This window comes from Vespula pensylvanica, chromosome 1 (assembly GCF_014466175.1).
Source record: "Vespula pensylvanica isolate Volc-1 chromosome 1, ASM1446617v1, whole genome shotgun sequence".
Classification (NCBI taxonomy): domain Eukaryota; kingdom Metazoa; phylum Arthropoda; class Insecta; order Hymenoptera; family Vespidae; genus Vespula; species Vespula pensylvanica.
The window spans coordinates 8568545-8589730 of NC_057685.1; the positions used below are offsets into that span (position 1 = coordinate 8568545).

General features: G+C 35.2%; 1 protein-coding gene across 5 annotated transcripts in view; it reads right to left on the minus strand.

Moving 5' to 3' along the window:
- LOC122632693 (pinin) overlaps positions 1–20937 on the minus strand; it is a 41847-nt gene extending 20910 nt beyond the window's left edge. Inside the window, exons 1-6 of one of the 5 annotated variants that reach the window (XM_043819860.1) lie at positions 20404–20937; positions 20131–20334; positions 17357–17482; positions 1719–1926; positions 1491–1596; positions 62–953 (exon numbers count right to left, since the gene is read on the minus strand). In XM_043819860.1, the coding sequence (XP_043675795.1) occupies positions 62–953; positions 1491–1596; positions 1719–1926; positions 17357–17482; positions 20131–20133 (1335 nt within the window). In that variant the 5' untranslated portion in view covers positions 20134–20334; positions 20404–20937. Of the gene's footprint in view, positions 1–61; positions 954–1490; positions 1597–1718; positions 1927–9587; positions 9759–10285; positions 10355–17356; positions 17483–17629; positions 17853–20130; positions 20335–20403 lie in introns of those variants that run through there. The other 4 variants (XM_043819824.1, XM_043819850.1, XM_043819833.1 and 1 more) reach the window with 4 other exon arrangements.
- Between the last annotated feature and the right edge of the window lie 249 nt (positions 20938–21186).

Below are 21186 nucleotides of genomic sequence, written 5' to 3' on the forward strand. Positions count from 1 at the left end.
GAGAGAGAGAGAGAGAGAGAGAGAGAGAGAGAGAGAGAGAGAGAGAGAGAGAGAGACTTACTCGTGGACTCATTTGTACGAAATCTAAAAACACGTGAGTAGCCTCTGGTTTAACGGGAGACGGTTGACTTCTCTGTGAAACTTCGGTATCAACGGTATCCGGTGTGTGATCCTCGTTTTCATCCAACGCCTCTCCAGGGACGTGACGTTCGTCCTGCTTTTTATCAAGATCCGAATAAATACCACTGGAGTCCATTTCCTCGCCAGTGAAACTGGGACATCGTCGTCCTCCAGGAGCACAAAATAGAGTCCCATCAATCACTTGTGCTTTTCTATCACCACGTACAATTTCCTCGTGAGCATCGGCATCACTTTCGGTAAAGAAATCCGAGTCAGTCATAGGATCTTGTCTACAAGGAGCTGGTAAATTTGGTGGTGGAGCAACGGAGGGTGGATCAGCCCCACGACTAGCTGGCCTTGAGTTTTCACCGTCGCCCTGGTAGCCAGCTTCTAAACTGGTGATGCTAGTCACCGAAGTAACGAAGCTTACCGGGACTACGGATCCTCTCGCAGGTTCAGCAGGTTTTGGATCCAGTGGAAGTTCCTCTGGCGAAGGTGTACGCTCGCTCGAACCTTCTTCTGTCGGTTCAGCGTCAACCGACGGTCTTGAGGCTGAAGCTCGAGTCAGAGCTACTCTTGAACCTCCGGAACCAGTAAGATTCTCGCAGGATGGTGTCCTGGAGCATTCTAGCGCGACCGTAAAGTCGGTCATCTGGTCAGGCGTCAATATACCAAGACTCTCGTCGTGTTCGAAAGAGTTTTGCTTGTTTAGCATCAAATAGTGCGATGGAGTACCGGATGTGTTGTCATTATAGGAACTCAAGTTGACATCTCTGAGACAGCTGTCGCCGACGTCCTCGATCCTGTTCAACGTGCCAGTGGTTTCGAGCAAGCTGAATCAGAGTAAAAACGTGATACGTTTGAAAGGTGATTATGAAACTGGTAGGAGTCTACGATTTTGTTCATTCGTGATACGATTCGCCTTGTTTTCGTTCATTTTTCATGTCCCCGTTCGTTCAACGGTAATAACAAGCGTTGATCAAGAAGCGAGACGAATGATAAACGAACAAGAAAAGTATTCGAAGTCTAATTTTAGAAATGAAAATGCACATTTATCGTAAGTACTTAACGTAGCTACGTAGTAGTTTACGAGAAACAACTCTCGTAAAATATGTTAATTTAACGTAAATTATCTAAGAAGCAGTGTTTATGAAATTGTTTTCGAGTTTCTTAAAAAAGAAAGAGAAAAAAATCATACAATGAGATAATTCCCATCTGTCATGCCTTTAAAAATCTTCCATAGACGAAAGACTCCACACAATCCTTATATAGATTATATCCTGACAAAATTTTAAGAGAACCCAGCCTTTTCTCCTATGTCAATGAACACAACTTTATCGAGAAAACCAACCGATGACCTTGCTTCGTACCTGAAGAAGTTGCTCTTTTCTTCGCTCAAATAGACCAACTGTTGCACATCATTTTCTTCGATGTCCCACACAGGAGATATCGCAAAAATCGCGTTCCCTGTGTTCCCTGAAACGAAGAAAAAAAAAACAAAATTTACAAAACGATTCGTTTCAGTTCGAAAAAAAAAAAGAAAAAGAACACGTATTCGTCTTATCGGTAAAAAAAGTTACATAACTTCGAGCGATTACCTGTAGACAAAGGAGTTGAAGTAGCCCGGGTAGAACACTTTGGGCTAGGTGTTGAAATATCGTCTTCCGCGTTCACAGATTGCAAACAACTAAGGACAAGTGATCGACGACGACTAGTACCGATTTTTGTTCCTCCTAAAACTCTTCCTTTGGGAAAAAACGATGGTCGAGCCGCTCGTGGCAACGGTATACGGCTTTCTCCTACGTTCTGTAACCAGACAAAGTTTTATGTTAGTAGTAGATATACAATTTCACGGATTTTTGCTGAGCATAACCTTATCGCGCATAATTACTTCGCCGATATTTTTTATCGGTAAAAGTCGGCCATTTATAAAACTGACCTTCTGTAGATAAACAAAATTTGTCGTGAATTAACGATCGTATCGTTCTTCTCGTATTTCCTACAATTAAGTACCAGCTATCTCGTGTTAATATGATACCATAATAAAAAATTTCTTATCAAATTTATGTACTTTATTTCTGTTAAATATATAGCAGCTTCAATTGCCGTAATTATTAATATCTTAAATTTTCACTTGGATATTTGATTTATTTACTGGAATAAATGAATTAGAACTTTTTCGTGAGAACGTGTACGTTTGTGTGCCTGTATATATGTTATTTGAAAATAATAAAATTATTAGTTGGACGAAACGAAAGAGCCGACCTATTTTCGAAACGAAATCATGAAAAACAAACAGCGTTATTGGAATAGCGGCCACGGAATATTTGTTTTCCATCAAATAACATCGTATACCTAATTTCCCAAAGGTAAAAAATCTTCGAGACCCTAAAAAAGCCTAAAAATTTGCCGTGTTTTTCAAGGGCAATCGTAACAGTTTGACCCGAAGATCATCAGCGTGCCGAGTCCGTTGCCCTTGGCCCATCTCCAAATAAAACCCTCGGTGCCGAGGTGAATCAGAAGTGTCTCCAACACTTGGTTAATTTAATTTTAGTTCTCGTCAACGACGTTTCCCACTCCACCTTCCTCGAAGCATTACTTTTGTCTCTGTACTATTTCGTTCCCTCTCCCTCAACTTGCTCTCTTTCTTTCTTTCTTTTCTCTCTTTCTTTCCTTCTTTCCTTGTTTCTTTCTTTCCTGCGTAAGAACGAGCGTAACTCGTTTCTTCCTCATCCTCTAGCTTCTCGTTCACGCGTAAAGCATGCATAATTGACGTTGTCGAAACGAAGAGATATCTCCAAGATATTCCAAACAATTTAACAAGTACGCAAGAAAATCTATAAATTTCGCAATTTCCTCGAACTAACAACGAAATAGTTTTAAACTCTTTCAAAATTTCCGAGCAACTTAACCATCAGCATGAATCCAAAGATTTGCTTGGATCAAACTGATGTCAGTTGTTTAATTCAACTTATCGTAATTATCATGTAGAGAGAAAGAAAGAGAAAGAGAGAGAGAGAGAGAGAGGGAGAGGGAGAGAGAAAGAGACTTATGAACCAGTCGTCTACGATCGACTTAAATAGATAACGTGATTAATCGAGGTAGTACCCGAGGATAAATCGTTCGCATCGCGACTTGTTCGATCGTGGCGTAGCATCTTCGTAATGCAACCGGATACACAAGAAGAAGAAGAAGATAGATAGATAAAGAGAGAAAGAGAGAGAGAGAAAGAGAGAGAGAGAAAGAGAGAAAGAGAGAGGATTAGAATAGGAAGATAGAAAGAGAAGATACGTTAGAGCAGTACTAATAATAGTGTTACCGATGCCCTGCCTGAAGCGAAGAGAACCGGGTAGATACGAAGAGTTGGAGGAGAGTGCGTTCACCGACGACGACCCTGTTGGACGGCGCTAGAGCTGAGAACTGGGTTAGCTAACACAGCTATGCCTCGGTTCGAAACCCCCTTAGCACGCAAATCTCACCCACTCTTGTAATATTATATCTACATATTTTTCTTTTCCTAAACACGTATTCGCGATGCCAACGTTTTTCCAATAATGGCGTATATAATCTTGTCTCTAACACATCCGCCATTTTGGTACCACTTCTTCCTCATTTTATACGATATCTCCATGAACAAAAGCGACTATGCGAAAAGTACTTCTAAAATTCTCATGAATATAGAATGTACTCATTGTGAACATTCATAACAGAGTCGAACTCGATAATAACAGGGTTCCATTGACTCTTTCTTTGCAATACTTTCAAAGATTTGAGGTCGTTCGTTGCAACCATACGATATGTTACGTAATAATTGTTTTTCGTCATATCAATAAACGCTATGTTATTTAAGAAGCCAAACAGACTTTGAGCGTACCATTTTTATAACTCTCATACGTTTAATCGACCTAAATTCGTTAGATTGTCCTTGAAAAAAGTAAAGATCATCGTACATATTTAAGAAATTTAGTATTGTTAAAGTACGAAATTGTTCGTTATTATCTAAATGCACGTATAACATCGTAAAAACGATATTCTCAACGATGATCGCCATACTCCTTGGTAGTTCTCGCCGATGCGTCTACCACCACACCGTGGAGAGTAACTCGAATTACATCGTTTTTCTTCTTGCTCACGTATTCGCTAGCGCGAGTTACGCCGAGCAATTAAATATACCGTGTGACGTATCTAGCCGCAGTTCCGCGTATGACCTTGAGAACTTTCCCATCGCGTTAATAGTACGATTCCTCTATGATTATTATTATTATTATTATTATTATTATTATTATTGTTATTATTGTTATTCTAAATATCGATCGCGCGTCTAAACATTTTTTTTCGACGACGATATCAATCGATCGATCTATTCAAAATGTCACGGTCACAAGAATTGTGATTGTATAGGTGTATACATTTTTTTTTTTTAATGATTTTATATCTTCTTCTTATTCTTCGTTGTCGTCGTCTTCGTCTTCGTCTTCGTTTTCGTCTTCGTCTTTGTCGTCGTCCAAAGGAAGAAAAACGTGAGCGGAATAAAGAGGCATTGCGAGCAAAGGCCAGGCCAGGCGTGTAAGTTTATTCCATTAGGCCTCAATTCGTACCAATTCGAACCGCCCACCCAGCCGCCGTATCTTCTTCGTAAGAGACAATAAGACTGCGATGTTAACCCCTTTGCATTACTCCTCCTCCTTTGTCGGTCTACATCCGAATAATTCCTTCTTGATATGAACTCTTTTCTTTTTTTATCAACTAAACTGGTTATTAACTGAATTCTATGGATAACGTATATTCGTATTTGCGATAAATAATATATTCATCAATCCCTTTCTTCTCTATCTTCTGGACAGCATATATGTTATTACATCAACATGTTATTACATCAATAAATTTAATTACATTGATTGCTATCTTTTATTAATTAAAACTTATGGTTTTAACGATAATTATTTTTAACGATAATAAATTATGGTTTTAACGATCTTCTTGAAAGTTGGTTTAAGTGCGTATTTTGTATCGATATCTGCAAGTTTTTGTAGGGGGAAAAAAAAAAAAAAAAAAAAAAAATGAAATTGTATTCTTGCTCGTTAGACAAGCTCGTATAAAATAAGTAATTATTTCGTTCCAAGAATTAACCAGCAACTTCTTCATTATTCTAGAGAGATCACTTTTTCTAACAATGAATCAATAAATAATAATTTAACGTATCGATTGACCGCATTAGAGATCGATCTTCGATCTTATCTTTATATATTTTATATATTGTATACTGTATGCTGTATACTTAGATTCACGATATAACGGAATCTCAGATCGATCAATGAATTCAATGAAAAGAAAGAAAACATCGTTTCTGTATTAGACTACTGATTCTCGATAACACGGCCTTGCTTGTGAAATGGTAAAAAAAAATCGCATACATCGTCACCCCGGTTGACCTTACATCGACTTACATGAGGCATCGATCGAATCGCGATATTCATAGTCGAGATTTGACTTGTCCTCTTGAATTCGACTAAACGTATCGAAGTTGATAGAAGTTTTAATTAAAAACCTTGACTAAAGTACGAAATACCTGACTCGTTGGTAAATAAGAAGAAAAAAAAAACTTGTTTGAACGATGAAGGTATTGCTAGGAAGGCAAAATGAATCGAGTATCGTTTAGTTTTCCTCCAGCGTTTACATTGCCTCATAAATATTTGAAAACATTTCGAAAGACAAAAAAAAACGATAACAATGCAAATATATCGTCATCGAAGAAGAAGAATTTGCAAAGATTGTTTCAAATATCCCTGCTGAATTCGAATTCTTTCCGTATATGATATATTTTATAATTGTAAATACTTCCATTTTGAAATAAAAAATCCGATTCAATCGAAATTCTCGAATTCTTACGAGTAATCTTATTTTTTATATACATTTCGAGTCATTTATTTAGAATTAGATAATAGAATTAACAGATATGTACACACACATAAAATTTTAATACAAGTGAGGATTCAAAATGGGTTTTTGAATATTTCAAAGATAATTCTGTTAAATTTCAATTACGATAAACTTTGACTTTGTTGTGTTGATGTACTTTGATTGATTGTCTGATAATATTTGTTAAACTTTTCGCTATGTCGAAAATATACGGAACTTGTAGTGATCGTGCCTAAAAACAAATGATCTTTAAATTGTTTAAACGATGAAGCAAGTTTATGAGGAAGGTAGAAATAATCGAATATCTTTTAGTTTTGCACCGTAAATATTTAAGAACCTTTCGAAAGACAAAAACCAATAACATCGCAAGTATATCGTAGTCGAAGAAGAACAATTCCGCTACGATTATTTTAAATATTCCTGCTGATTTTGAATTTTTTTCTTTGTATATATTATATTTTATAAATGTAAATACTGTCATTTTAAAATAAAAAATCTGATCGAACTGGGATCACTCGTAAAATCTCATTATCAATAATCTCACTTTTTATATAAATTTCAAGTCAATTTACTTGGCCGCGTAAATGATACAATTAATAAATGAATCATATATATTTATTAATTTTATCATTTACACGACCAAATATACACGCATTTAACTTTTAATACAAAACGGTAAAATATACACATTTAGATTTTAATATGAACCCTACAGATTCAAAATGAATATCTGAAAGAAGTTTCAAAGCTAATTCTGTTAAATTTCAATTATGCTAAACTTTGATTTTGTTATATGTATGTAAGTACTTTGATTGATTGTCCGATAATATTTGTTAAACTTTCCGCTATGTCGAAAACATACGGAGCTTCCCGTAATCGTGTCTAAAAACAAATGAACTCGAAATTGTTTAAACGATGAATTAAGTTCACGAGAAAGGCAGAAAATAATCGAATATCTTTTAGTTTTGCATCGTAAATGTTTGAAAACATTTCCAAAGGAAAACAAAACTGATGAAAACGTAGGTATACGATCGATTAGACTTGCTTTTTATTTGCAAAAGTAAAGAGATGTTATTTCGAAAAGATACGTAATGAAGAAGAAGAGATTTCAACTCGAATAACTACTCGGACGGAAAGCGTAAACCGAAATCTATTATCGTGTTTCACGGGAGTCTTGCCTAGATCGACGAGAGAGCGCGAAATTTTAGGTCGACCGAAGTAGCAGCTTCAGAGAGATAGCACGTTGTATGTATTTATGTATGTGTATCGACGCTGCGAAAAAGAGAGAAAGAGACCGAGAGAAAAAGATAGAGAAAGAGAGACAGAGAGAGAGAGAGAGAGAGAGAGAGAGAGAGAGAGAAAGAGAGAGAAAACGGTGTCTTTCTTGATCCAACGCACGTAACACATGCTTTATGATCGTCACAAGTCGCATAACTTTGACTTGTCGTAATTTCAATGGAATTGATTACCGCACCTGTACTACTGCACACGTACGCGTGGACTGTCATCTCTTAGAGCATAAATTATATGAATTCGATTAAATTAATCCTCTATAACCCAATTTTAAATATATATATATATATATATATATATATATATGCATATATAGCTATATTAAATTAAGTATAACTTATAGGTATAAAAAATATTAACTGATAATTAATTTTGTCAGGAAAAAATGAAATAAAACGTACGAATGTATGATTTCGAAATTACATGACGTTCCAGATAGTGAGTTAAAGAAAGAAAAGAAAAGCGCAGGAAAGTAACAAAGTGTGACAGAATATCTCTTTCTATTTTTCTTTTTCTTTTTATGCACTTTACCGTACTATTCTTTCTTATCGATCATCGACTTCCAGCGATCAATAGATCGCCAAGCTTGAAGGCATATCCTGTGTTGGAGTATGCTGTGAAAGCCGTTAATTATGCAACATTTTTCAGAGAAGAATAAAAAATGCACAAGTTCGAGAATTAATTTGTACGTTCTATTTTTAGCTTTTCGTTTAACCGTTAGCTCTCTATTAGCTCTTTTTCTTTTTTCCTTTTCTTTCTTTTTTTTTTTTTGATAATCCTTATTTTCAAACGGTTTTCGTGACACAAGTGCATTGTCATCGTAGAGTGCGTGCATCGGTCAGAGAAACGATGTTGTAATTGCATTCATGTGTTAATAACGTTATGTAAACTCGATACTCGCGACGAAATGGCCTGAAAAGTTTCTATTCTTTAGAGTATTAGTAAAGAATCATAAGTGTCACGTTTGGCGAACGAACGGAAACAACGCAAAATGAATATTTCATCGATGATACCCCGTTATTATTACTAAAAAGATGTCTCGTCGAAAGCTACGCGAAAAAACGACACGATCAACGAGAATTCTATCGAGAGATACTTGAAACGTTAAGAAGAAAACGTTACGATTTCTAAAGCCGAAGCGAAACGAAACTTAAAGTAAAGTCGTTCCGTGAGCTCGATGATCGATGCGTTTCTTTACGCGCGAAGTAGCATAAATTGAAAAAGAAATTAGAAAACTGAATTAGAAATGTGTACGCACGTCTTGTTCCTTTAACGCACTTATCTAACTTATTCCTTGATCAAAAATGCATGAAAAATACGAGAAGTAAATAAATACCAATGAGAAATCTCTCGGTCATGCTTCGTATCACGTGACATTGACACGTGCCGCGTTACTCCTTCTCTTTTTCAGGTAATACGTACGAAGATTACAACATTGTAAGATGGGTGTATAGAATTATTTAAAAATTATTCTATTAATAGAAAAAGATTTACACTTAGGTTACATTTATCTCGACAAAGCGATATTTACGCCTTTTCATCGTTGTTCAACTTGATAATTATTTTTACGTACCAACCATCCATTCTTTCCGTAACAATAATTCTCGTTTCTTCGATAAAAACTTCGATTATATTCCACGGTCGCATACTTATCGCATTGGCAGGTAAGATTCATTAATTAAGTGTCATTTGCACAGCGACAAAGATCGTGATCGTACTTTTGCACAGAGATCGATAAAAATTCAAAATTTCATCTTCCCTTATCTATCCACGAGAATAATAGAAATAGATCAAAACCTTCGTCGTACTCGTGTTCAATGAAAGTAACTGTTTGATTAGACGTCAGCACCATGATGATTTATCGATACTTCGATATAAAATAATCAATTAATTTCGCAATCGAGAGACGATTCGTTAACGACGCGATCACTTGCGTAACGAACATAATCGATAAGCAAAACATCCGAGGACAAATGTATTACGATGAATTCGATGAGGAAACAACACTTACAATTTTCATTATTTAAATCAAATGTATAACGTGCCATGAATTAATACTAACCGAATTAAAATAGAAAATTTTCTTTGCACTTGAAAGAAAAAATTAACAACGAAGAACACTCTCTTAAAGATGTACTCGACGAACTCCAAGAAAAGTTCACACTGTGAACACTAACTTACTGGAGAGATCAAAGACGTTTGACAAAAAAAGACTGTCTTAGTTCCCCTCACTTTCCATCTTTTTGAGGTCGTACCATAAAATTCACATTGCCTCTTCTATTCGCTCGTAGACGAAGCATAAACCCTCACGCTTTCTCTTCGAACTACGAAAATTCCATTGGAAACGCAGCGGGTCATCCGTTAGCTGCCACAACTACCTTTGTAGCCCGGATTTCCTTCAGGCGAATAACGTCCTTGATGGACTTAGTAGTAATAGCGGTAGAATAGGAAGGAAACATAAATCAAGACAGGACCTACCCCATCGTATCGTTCTGCACGGTCGATTCATTCGAGCCAAACGAAGAATGTTTGCACTTATCGTCTTATTTAGCCTTCTTTTACAAAACTTTCCTTCTTCACTGTCGTCTTCGAATTTGGAACTTTTAACGAGGATGAGATATCGAGAAAAAGAGAAGGAAAGAAGAAGAAGAAGAAGAGAGAGAGAGAGAGAGAGAGAGAGAGAGAGAGAGAGAGAGAGAGAGAGAAAAGATAAAAGAAAAGAGAGAAAAAGACAGAGAAAAAGAAAGAGATAAAGAGACGAATCGATAAGAGAGCGATCGCGAGCGAAGCTCGCACGACAATGAAACGGATTCGCTCGGTGATCTCTGGCTTCTCCACCTATGCCACCACTATGTCCATCCATCCACTACAACACTTTACTATACTTTTCTATACATATACACATAGACACGCATCTACGTATACGTACGGGATTGTTCGTAAGTTACAATACCAAGGAAGAATAACGAGAGATTCGCGTACGCGCGTATTCTCTATCTTTTTCCATCTCCAGTCCGTCCTGACACTACTCTCCTCGACGGCACCAACGTTATTACTATTCTCCTGAAACGCGCCGTTTCTGCATTCACCGGCCCGTGAATCCGTATGCGAGTCGACGCATATGTCGTATGTATGTATGTATGGATGGATGTATGTACATGTAGAATACACTACAAAACCGAGGCTCCGCTACGCTAAGCGTCATCGTTCGCATGAGGAAAGTTCTCTCTCTTTCTCTTTCTCTCTCTCTCTCTCTCTCTCTCTCTCTCTCTTTTTCTCTCTTTCTTGCTTTCTGTTTGCCTTTGAGATAGGCTACGGCCATGAAAACACCTCTCTTCCTCTCTTTAATCTTCAAACGATAGCATTTACGCCTTCGAAACGGTTTTTCTGGTTATCGAAGTAATTGTTATAAAAGGAAAGATCAATTTTACAATATATGCTCTTCTTCTGAGTGCATGTATAGAAATGCATCGATTTTCGTCGTACGGTATATCTCTCCTATTCTAGTATGTGAGACAGAATGCGAATCGTAATATGTTTCCGCAAGGACGACGAGGTGCATTGTCCATTATCGATCGTGTCAGGGCTCGGAGATATTCTCGAGGTGAGCGATAGAAGCAACCGCCAATGTCAGAATACGGTAAAATGATATATCATGGTACATCGAATAGAAAATCTTATTATTTCATATACCTATGTATACGTATATACGATAATATGAATGCATAACATGCTTTAAAATGTAAAAAAATCAAATGTTAATAAAAGAAAAATGAATTTCCTTTTTCTTTTTGTTATCTCGATTGGAAAATACTTTATCCTATATGCGATAAACTATAAAATGTAATCATTTTTTAATAAAAAGAGAAATGAACTTTTTTTGTTTTCGTTATTTTTATTTCAAAATAATCTTTCTTATCGTTAACAAATAGCAAATCACAGAATGTAAAATAAAAAAGATCGGATTTGAAATAAGATAATAAAGAATCTTCAATATTTGTTAATTTAATTTGCTAAAATATAATTCTCCATCCAATAATTATCATCGATTCGAACGTTATAATTTTGCTCGCAAAAACATTGAAGCGAGTAAGTACTTCCGTTGAATTTCGAATCTCCCGAGAGACAGATTGCGACCTAATAATAATCCGCGTGCTTCAACATATTACCCAAACTAATTCCTCTCATCCTGATTATTCGAATTCTCCTAATTGGTCAGCTAGTTGGGTAGCATGATTGAATGCGGACGAGCTCGTACCGTGCGCTTAGAGAATATAATCGATCACTAAATAGGAACGGCGGCTCGAGACATAATACGAACAAGAGCGATTCAATTACCTACCAACTAATGCACAATTAACGACTTTAATTCATAATTAACCAAGTGCAAAACATTTCTTTTTTTTTCGTTCTTTCGGTTTCATTCTTTCTTACTATTTCTGTATCATGATTTTTAAATCACGCGCCTTTTAAGAACACCAAAGGATCGACGAACTGACAAGCAAATAAGAGAAGCTCGTTAGATCAATAATATTATTGCGAGAACATCAAAACTTCAAGTGTACTGCCTTCGTCGTCGATCGTTGCTATACCATGAAACGATAAGACCGATACAACGCACGCTCGACGTGTAAAGTCACGTACTAAAACACGTATCCATAGGTCATGCGGATTGTTGCGACTATATTCTCTCTTTTCTGTAAAATAATATATATATATATATATTTCTTATCTTCGAAGAAGATGGTGGCATCGCATCGAGCGTGACCACGGCAATAAACTAAATAGCAATATCAAACTATATTGCTAGACGGTAAATAAAAAGTCGGAGTGGTATGGAAATACGTGAATATTTCATTTGAATTTAACTCTTGATTATTTCCAAAACTATTGTTAGTAACGTGAATATAAATAGATCGTCTAAACCTTTAAATGTATATGATTTTGGCAAAATTATTTTTTCAGATATCAATTTGTAACAATATAATAGATAATACATTTTTCAAACGAATCTATCAGATTGTGTTACATTTTTATGACGTTATTGTAATATATTTTGTTCTTTAAAATATCTAGCAGAATTGTTTCATTCGACGAAACATTCGACAACACTTGATATTATCGTTATACGAATTAGTATCTATCAATCCTCTTTTCTTTTCTTTCATTTAAAATCCGATAACATTTTCTAAGGCGCTAACAATCCACTGTTATCTCGTAATGATAATATACACTCTGATTATATGCTATACATTTAAGATATCGTTACTCGATCGTTATCATTCCAATCGATTTTAATCGGTTTACAGTGCTTCTCAATTTAGGTTAATAACGAGGAACTTCACGTTCCTTCGATTTAGTTTAACGGATAAAATCATGGGACAAGATTCTCCGAGATACCGTCACTGTTCGCCATATAAAAGGAGAATTCTAATTAAATCTATATAGCGATATCTGGACCCTTTTCTCTCTTGCTCTCTTACTCTCCGCTAGTCGTCGTGGAATAAGGCGGTTATTTTAATGTAATTACGACGGCGACACGCTACTACGGCGATCATAATGAAATCACATTAACACGATAGCATGGCCTAAATGTTATTTCACGAAGGCGAGCGTAACGCCTGGGATTTAATAAGCCATGCGATTTTAAGCCTCGTTACGAAGATCACTCGAGTTTCTTCCTGGATAATCCTATTAAAATAAAAAGAATTAAAAAAAAAAAAAAAACGACGTCTTACGATCTTCTTCGACTTATGTCACGACGAAAAATGTAAGATCGTTGCTCTTAGAAGAGTACTTGTCGCCTGAACTCTCCAGGGTGAGATCGTAAATGTCGTTCACGAGTATCGGTTCTCTCGTTCCTTAGATACCAAGCTTTTTAATTTATTTTATCGCTTCATCGTTCGACTATGACCAACCCCGTCCACGTCACCAACCGTGAATTTTATTGGCACGACTGGACTTCGAGCCGATATTCTCGTTTCCGTTCACTTCTCTTAAAGTCCTTCTTGAAAGATTTTTAAAACATTGCAACCAGATCACTAGAAATATCTCGTATTTCATATTATTACATATTTATTAGCTACAAATTAGAATTATCCAATAACAGGCGAAAAAAATTTATATTTCCGAGTAAACATAGTATTTTTAACTGTTTATTCAAATCGTTTAAATTAACATGAATATTGATACGATATAAAAAATAAAAGTCTTATCTGCAATGTATTAAAAACCTTCTCTTATCGTCTCTTTCTTTATCAATAAAAAATCGAGCAGAATCAGCATGTTTGGCTGATTCCAACGTGTTCTCAAAAGCACGTACCCAATTCGAGCACAATTATATTCTCGTTCACGGTTAGTTTAACCGCGGCCATTATGCGAAGGTCGGCTCATTTTACTTTTTTTTTTTTTTTTTTTGGTTCCATTGTGATCTGACACACCTATCAATTTTAGGATCGAATTTGTTTCGTTTCGTGGCTACCAATCGACGATATGTCAAACCCGGTCCTACAGTAGTACATCCGTTCCCTGGTGTGTAAAAATCCTACGAGAAGACCTTGAGAGACCTCTCCCTACTACGTAGCTTCGACGTACGTACTTATGTATTATATATACACATATACGTTGTATATACCTATGAACAACATCGTATGGCCACGGATCGGTAACTCTATCGAATAAGTACATGCAATGTTTTCTCGTTGGGTTTCGTCGTGGGTTGCTTCTTTCATCCGTGAGACGTATTCGAGTCTCCGTAAAAATGTCTTTTTCGTCTATCTTTCTCAAACATCTCGGACGGTATTACCTATTTCTTCAACCTTTTTATTCTATCTTACGTATACGAGTTAGATATAAGTTTCTCTATAAACGATCGATCGAATAATCCTCGAAAATTCCTTTTTCATCGTCATTCGATTTACATCGATGATTAATGTTCTTTAAAAACGGTTACGTTGGAAAACGAAAGATCATCTTCTTGAAAAAAATTTTATGACTCATGTTCTTGTTTCTTTTTTTCTTTTCTTTTCTTTTACAAACAAAAATGATTTGAAAAGACAATAGGTTCTTTAAAATTCTTTCTCATTTGCGAAATAACTTGACACTTAAAGACGCTAAAAAGGCCTGAAAGTTTAACGAAGACTCGCTCGAATCCATTTCGCTCGTATCCCATCTGATAATATAATGAAAACACATAATGGATTTTTTATCGATCGAAAGAATTAAGCTAGGGACATTTCTATAACCGACCGTAAAAACTTCTCCGGAAACGTTCGATCGCAAATGTCGGACACGGAGGGTGCACTCTTCGTTATTGATTTCGTGTCGTGTACGTTGAAAACTTCAAACGCCGACGCTTGTCGTCGTTGTGAGAGAAAGAGAAAGCAAGAAAGAGAGACAGCGAGAGAGAGAGAGAGAGAGAGAGAGAGAGAGAGAGAGAGAGAGAGAGTGTGAGAGAGAGAGAGAGCTATGACTAATACGTTCTCATTAAATATTTACATTCGGCCTTTCTTCTCTTGGAATTTGTTTTTTTTTTCGGAATAAATAACGATAAAATGTAAATAATTGATTTACAGGAAATACCTGAGAATTAAAGTACAATTGTATTAATAATTAGAGAAATCGATAACATAATCGAAGAAATCATTTTTTTTTTTCTATCAACATAGAGTTTCAAAATCGAAATAAATTATAATTGTTTTGAGAATAATAACATGAAGATTTGTTTGCAACAAAGGATTTAAGAGAAACTTATGTCAACTAGAAATTAATTAAGACGAATATATCTAATATTGACTAACGTAAAAGGATAAAATTTCAATTAAGAAAAAAAAAAGAAAGAAAGAAAGAAGAAAACAATCGAAAGATAGAGAAATATTTAAATTAACAAATATTAAAATAAATAATATTCACATATATAAACAAAAAAATATATAAACGAACGACAAAAGTATGAAAACAACAAGATTGCAAATAATCGTTGCTTGTGTAACAAAATTTTTGCGGTCCTCGGCTTTTTTAATGTACATCGAAGACCGACTACGTGTTGACTATACGGAATATATGTGCGACATGCTTATCGATCACAAAAGATACGTGGTTGTTATACACGAACATGTACGCAGACAATCTCGTGCGTCCTCTTCATATATACATATGTACATTCATACATACATACATACATACATACATACATACATACATACATACATATATACGGGCCAACATACGCGACACGGTTGTAACACGAACGAAACACAACGAAACTTTGCACGAAGATAAGCACTGAAACCATTAAATCTTAATGAAAAAGTGGAAATATAATAAAAATTATATTAAATGAAATCGTCAGTCGCTCAGACTGAAAGTAATTTACATCGACTTTGCATTTCAAAGATAATGAAATTATCAAACATTGATTTGAAAATCATTCAACGTTTTCTAGAGAAAGATTATTTTTCCATTTAAATTCGATTCATTGGTACTTTCATAATTCAACAGCTATAGCGTAAAAACTTTTACAAATAAAAAAATAATCCATTTAATTAATAAAGATGAGTAACAGGCTACTATTGAAGTGTCGTTTTCTCAACACGAAACGTTTCTGATACATCGCATAAGAGGAAAACGCTCGAAGACTCTCCAAACGCTTTTTCCCGCGTTCGAGCGTTGACCACTTCGATGATCGTTAATAATAGAGCACTCGTTGTTTTTATCGTCGAAAGCAGGTCTGCTTCTTGGTACACGTTGCGGGTGAATTAGAAACCTATTACTTCCACGTGTGTCCCGAGATAGAGATAAAGAAGAGAAAAAGAGAAAGAGAGAGAGAGAGAGAGAGAGAGAGAGAGAGAGAGAGAGAGAGAGAGAGAGAGAGAGAGAACTATATTTACAAATACATCTTAAGAGTTATTTGTGTTCATCTAGTACTTAAAAATGGAGCATAGGCATCTGTCATCCATCGTCGAATCGTTTCGCGTCCTGCTAACGAAACACACCCTGATATAACCGATAGTATCCTTAAATGTCTCATAATTAATTGCTCTCGATCTACTCTACGTATAATCCTTAATCGTTACCCTTGAACGAAAATTTCTACTCGGTTAGGTCATCTCAAAATGGGTCGATCGAAGTACATCGATACAAAATACATATCCCAAGAACGTTTCTGACCCTCCTGTCGAATCAATGACGCCCACGGTCAAGTAGAATTCGTTATAAATAAATAAGAAAAAAAGCTTTCCGTTCGAACTTTTAATTCGAATAAAAATCAATTCGGAATTAAGATCCTGTTAGATCAAGTTTTAATAAATGCAATCCCGCACGCCATTACCGAGCCAAATGCATTCACAGTTTCTGGTTCTCGAACTTTGTTCTCATTGATGAGAAAATAATTTACGATTGTAAAATTTTTCATTTATAACACGATCAAACGTAAATAGTATACAAATATTATTTCGTTCCTATTATTCGATTTCATTGAAATATTTCTCAAGTTTAACTGATTGAATATCGATACGAATAAAGCAAATTTGTATAAAGTAAAACAAATATCCTCGAAATTATCTAAAATAATTTTACTAGAAATTTACACGAAGCAAACAATATCAGATCTATTTAAAAATTCTATCTACATTAGAATGAGTTTTTAGTTTCCAAGGACGAATCATTCTATTGGAAAAGAGTTCGAAAACTTTCATCGAGATGAAAAGTAGTTATTAATATTAATAGAAAATTCCAATGTCATTATATATACAATGCGAATGAAATATTAATAAACAAACATAAATAAATAAATAAATAAATAAATAAATAAATAAATAAATAAATATTAAAAAATACATTATCTTCTTTTACTTGAAAAAACATACAGAACTTTCCAGTTCTTATACATGTTACAAATCAGTCCCTACCCTATCGAAGTCACAGAAAACTAAAGTCACATAAAAAAGACCCGACAAAAGAGAAAGATAATGGTAATAAAATTTCATTGAATTCAAAATAAAAATGATAATAATCCAAGACTTACCTTAGCCATCTCGTCGTCCTGTTCGTACGGGAAACCTATCGAGGAGATGCAGCACCAGTCAAGCTCCAGCTTCCGGTCCGGTGTCGACTCTCTCGAGTGGGCCTCTCCGAAGCGGAAACTCGCGTTCTGCAAAAGGCGGATGAACGATGATTGATCCTCGAGTTCATTCCTCGTTTTAACTCAAATTTCTTGAATATAATCGCGTTCGACGCGAACGATTTGATCACGATATAATGAAACAAAGAAGGAAATAAAGAAGGAAAGAGAGCTAACGGAGAAAAAAACGGAGGAGCCACCCTCGAACGCTCGATCATGGGCGCGTGTGCGCCTGATTTTCCTCCGTGTGTCCTACTCGACGCGTCGATTCCAAGCGAAATTCACTATTGCGGCTCTGCCCTCGCGCAGCGACGCTTCACCGACGTCGGCGTCGCCGAGAACGACGCTCGTTATTGATCGGGGCCCGTCGTCGAGCGTCGGAGGCGTCGCTGCCCGTCGGAGGCTACTGGTAATACTGGAGGTTGAGGTGGAGGTGGAGATGGAGGTGGTGAAACTGCAGGTGGAGGTGGTAATAGCGATGGTACTGCTCGTGGAAAATCGGACAACGTAGTTCTCCATCTCTCTTTCTCTTTCTCTCTCTCTCCCTCTCTTTATTTCCGAAAGGGTTGGCGCCGCTTCAACGAGGAGGAGGAGAGCTCGATGGATCTCTTCTCTTTCCGGTCCAAAAAGACTTCTCTTAGACAAATTTTGAAGGGTTTTAAGCTAACGGAACGAGAGCAGGCTGGTAGTCTTCTTCTAGAAATGATCACTGTATATAACTCCTATAAGGGTTTTCTCTATCTATAATTATCAGTGACGCCAAAATATGCTACTTGTGAGATACGCGAACTTCTCATTAATAATTTCTTTACTTGGAACAAGTTTTCTTAATGATCCGAAAATGATATTCTTTTTTTTTCTTTTCTTTTCTTTTTTTTTTTCCTTACAAATTCTCCAAGATTTGTAAAATAACGAAATCTAGTTGAACAAAAAGTACGATTAAAAAATGAGTTTTACGATGTAAGAGATTTAAAATATTAGACTGAATTGTATGGAATAACTATAACTTCATATTAACAATTTCTGTACTTAATAAAAATTTCCTTGATCTAAAAATAATCTTTCTTTTTTACTTATAAATTTTCAAGAATTTTCAAGATAATCAAATCCGACTAAACAAAAAAAAAGATAAAATTAAAAAGGATATAAGAATATATATATATATATATATATATATATATATATATAAATATTATGCAAGACTATAATTCTTTCCTATCTGAGATGATAATATTGCCAACAAAAACATTTTTTTTTATTATTATAATCGAGATACTATCAGCAAAATACTTTTTTAATTTTCTAAAAAGAATTTCTTTAGAAAAATTACATCTCTTAACATAATTAAAATAAAATTAATTTGATGGATTATATGTAGCAATAACTGATTAAGTATACATCATTTATTATGCGAACAGAAATAATTTCGATTAATGGTATACTCCATGCCTATAACTATTATGACTGGAAAGAGTTAAAATTACACACAGGCTTTGTACGGAATATATACGTCAAAACTATATATTCTATGTGTCCGGAAATACTTTCGATTCGAGGACAATGGTTCTTTTGTGTGCCGTATATACGCTGCTTCGAGTCTCTCCTAAGAATGAAGATCGAGTTTAGATCCAGCGAATCGTATACTTCCCCCTCTTCATGCCTTGATAACTTCTTCGACAATATTTACAAAATAGTGCTTGGAATGATTCGAGGAAATAACGATAAAAAGTATCGTCGGTTTGGTTATTACGTTGGATATTTGATAACAAATCCTGATAAACATTGATTGAAATTGTTGATAAAAAATAATATTATCTACGAACGTATATCAAATAATAATGATAATAACATTTCCTTGAAACATTATTACACGCAGCCTTTAACCAGTGTTATACGACCAACATTTGAGAAAACAGTCTGTCATTAAAAAAGTTTTTGTTTTGTATTATAATTTATCGTTTCGTAAGTGGGATTTACCATTACCTTGCATGTTTTCCGTAGGTATATGCGGACGCACGCTCGAACGATTCGAAAAAGCTAAATTGTTAGATACAACGAAAATCACTAAAACTGTTTTTTTCCTTTCTTCTTGTCGTGCGTTTCCAAAAAGGAAATACGCATTTTCTATCGATTTTGCAACACCGGAATCACTGCGAAACGATTTTAAGTGTTGTTGGAAATATTATAACGTGTTGATGTGATTGCTAAAAAAAAAAATATTTCGAACAGGAAACTATTATCGATATTTCTTATTTTCACAAGTGTCAATACGCGTGAGATAAGACAATATTCTATCGTAGAAACATTCCACATAAGAACAAAAAATAAATAAATAAATAAGAACAAGAAGAAAAGAAGATTGTAATTCGCATGATGATATATCGTCAAGATGTTGAGCTTACAATGATATTTTGATAGCCAATGAGAAGAGCCACGAACGATTCACTCCGAAGTCACTTTTGTTTTCGAAGGAAGAAATCGAAGATCGAATCAGTTCGAGATGATCCATTTATCTTCGAGATAACGATACCGATCGTTCGTTCCAAATGAAATTCCTTCTCTTTTCTTCTTTTTCTTACGTTTTTTGAAAAAAATATTCGCGTTACTCGAGAGTAGTAGGAAACGTTAAAATGTAATAAAGTTGTTAGAATAAAGATAGAATAAAGAAAAGAAAATACCATGACTGTGCTGAGCCACCGTGTCGGGTACTACGAACCTCTCTTCGCGGAGGTTCGGGTGACACTGTTGGCGAAATTATTAGGAAGTGGTGACAACTCGGGTAACGTACTCGGGTCACCTTGGTGGCGTCGTTGACGAACCGCCGGGATGAAAATAATGGCTGGCACGAAGACGATTACAATCGTATCTTATCCCGGATAATACTGAAATAAATTTTAAATCGTGTTACAACAACGTAATTATTTATTAATTTTAATTCATCGATACTCTACCTTTTCGAAAAAGTTCATTGTGATATAATATATTTTGATAAATATAAATGGACACCGGCAAGTTTACAACACACGTTCAATATGAACTCTACACATGAAAACATGTACATAGTACGAACAATAGATATGTATGTTTAACCTATAAATTCGTTTCACTAGTTTACAAGATTTAACATTTGTTCGTAATAAAAATCGATAATCTACAATTAATTGTTAAGAATGATATATTTATTCGGATTATTTCGAATTATTTTACGTCGCGTAAAATATCCGATCAAAAAATCGAAGGATCGACGTCGTACAGTTACACGTATAACAAAATCTCGCGTACAATTAAATAAATACTAATCGTATTATATACTTCGCTTCGTGAATCGATACGTAAAGATTATTTGCATGAAAGTATTAATTCTTTTATCTATGTACCACGATAAAAACACTGTAAATGACGACGAAACAACGTTTGAATTTTCCATTCCGAACTGATTTTATCACGTTGGCCAACTTAAGACATGTCAAATTGAAAAAGGCAAAATTTTCGACGATTGTTTAAAAAACATGTGTACGTAAAATTACTTTGATCTTATGCTATTAATTGATCGTTTACGACATCCGTATAATTTCATTTACGAATAACATTTTCCACGTCTTTATTTGTTTATTGATATATACTAAGAATATAATATATCTGATGAAAATTTTTATACAAATATCTAAGCGCGCGAAAATACAAACGGCCGACTTGAAACAATACAAAGGATAATCATCAAAGAGAACATAACA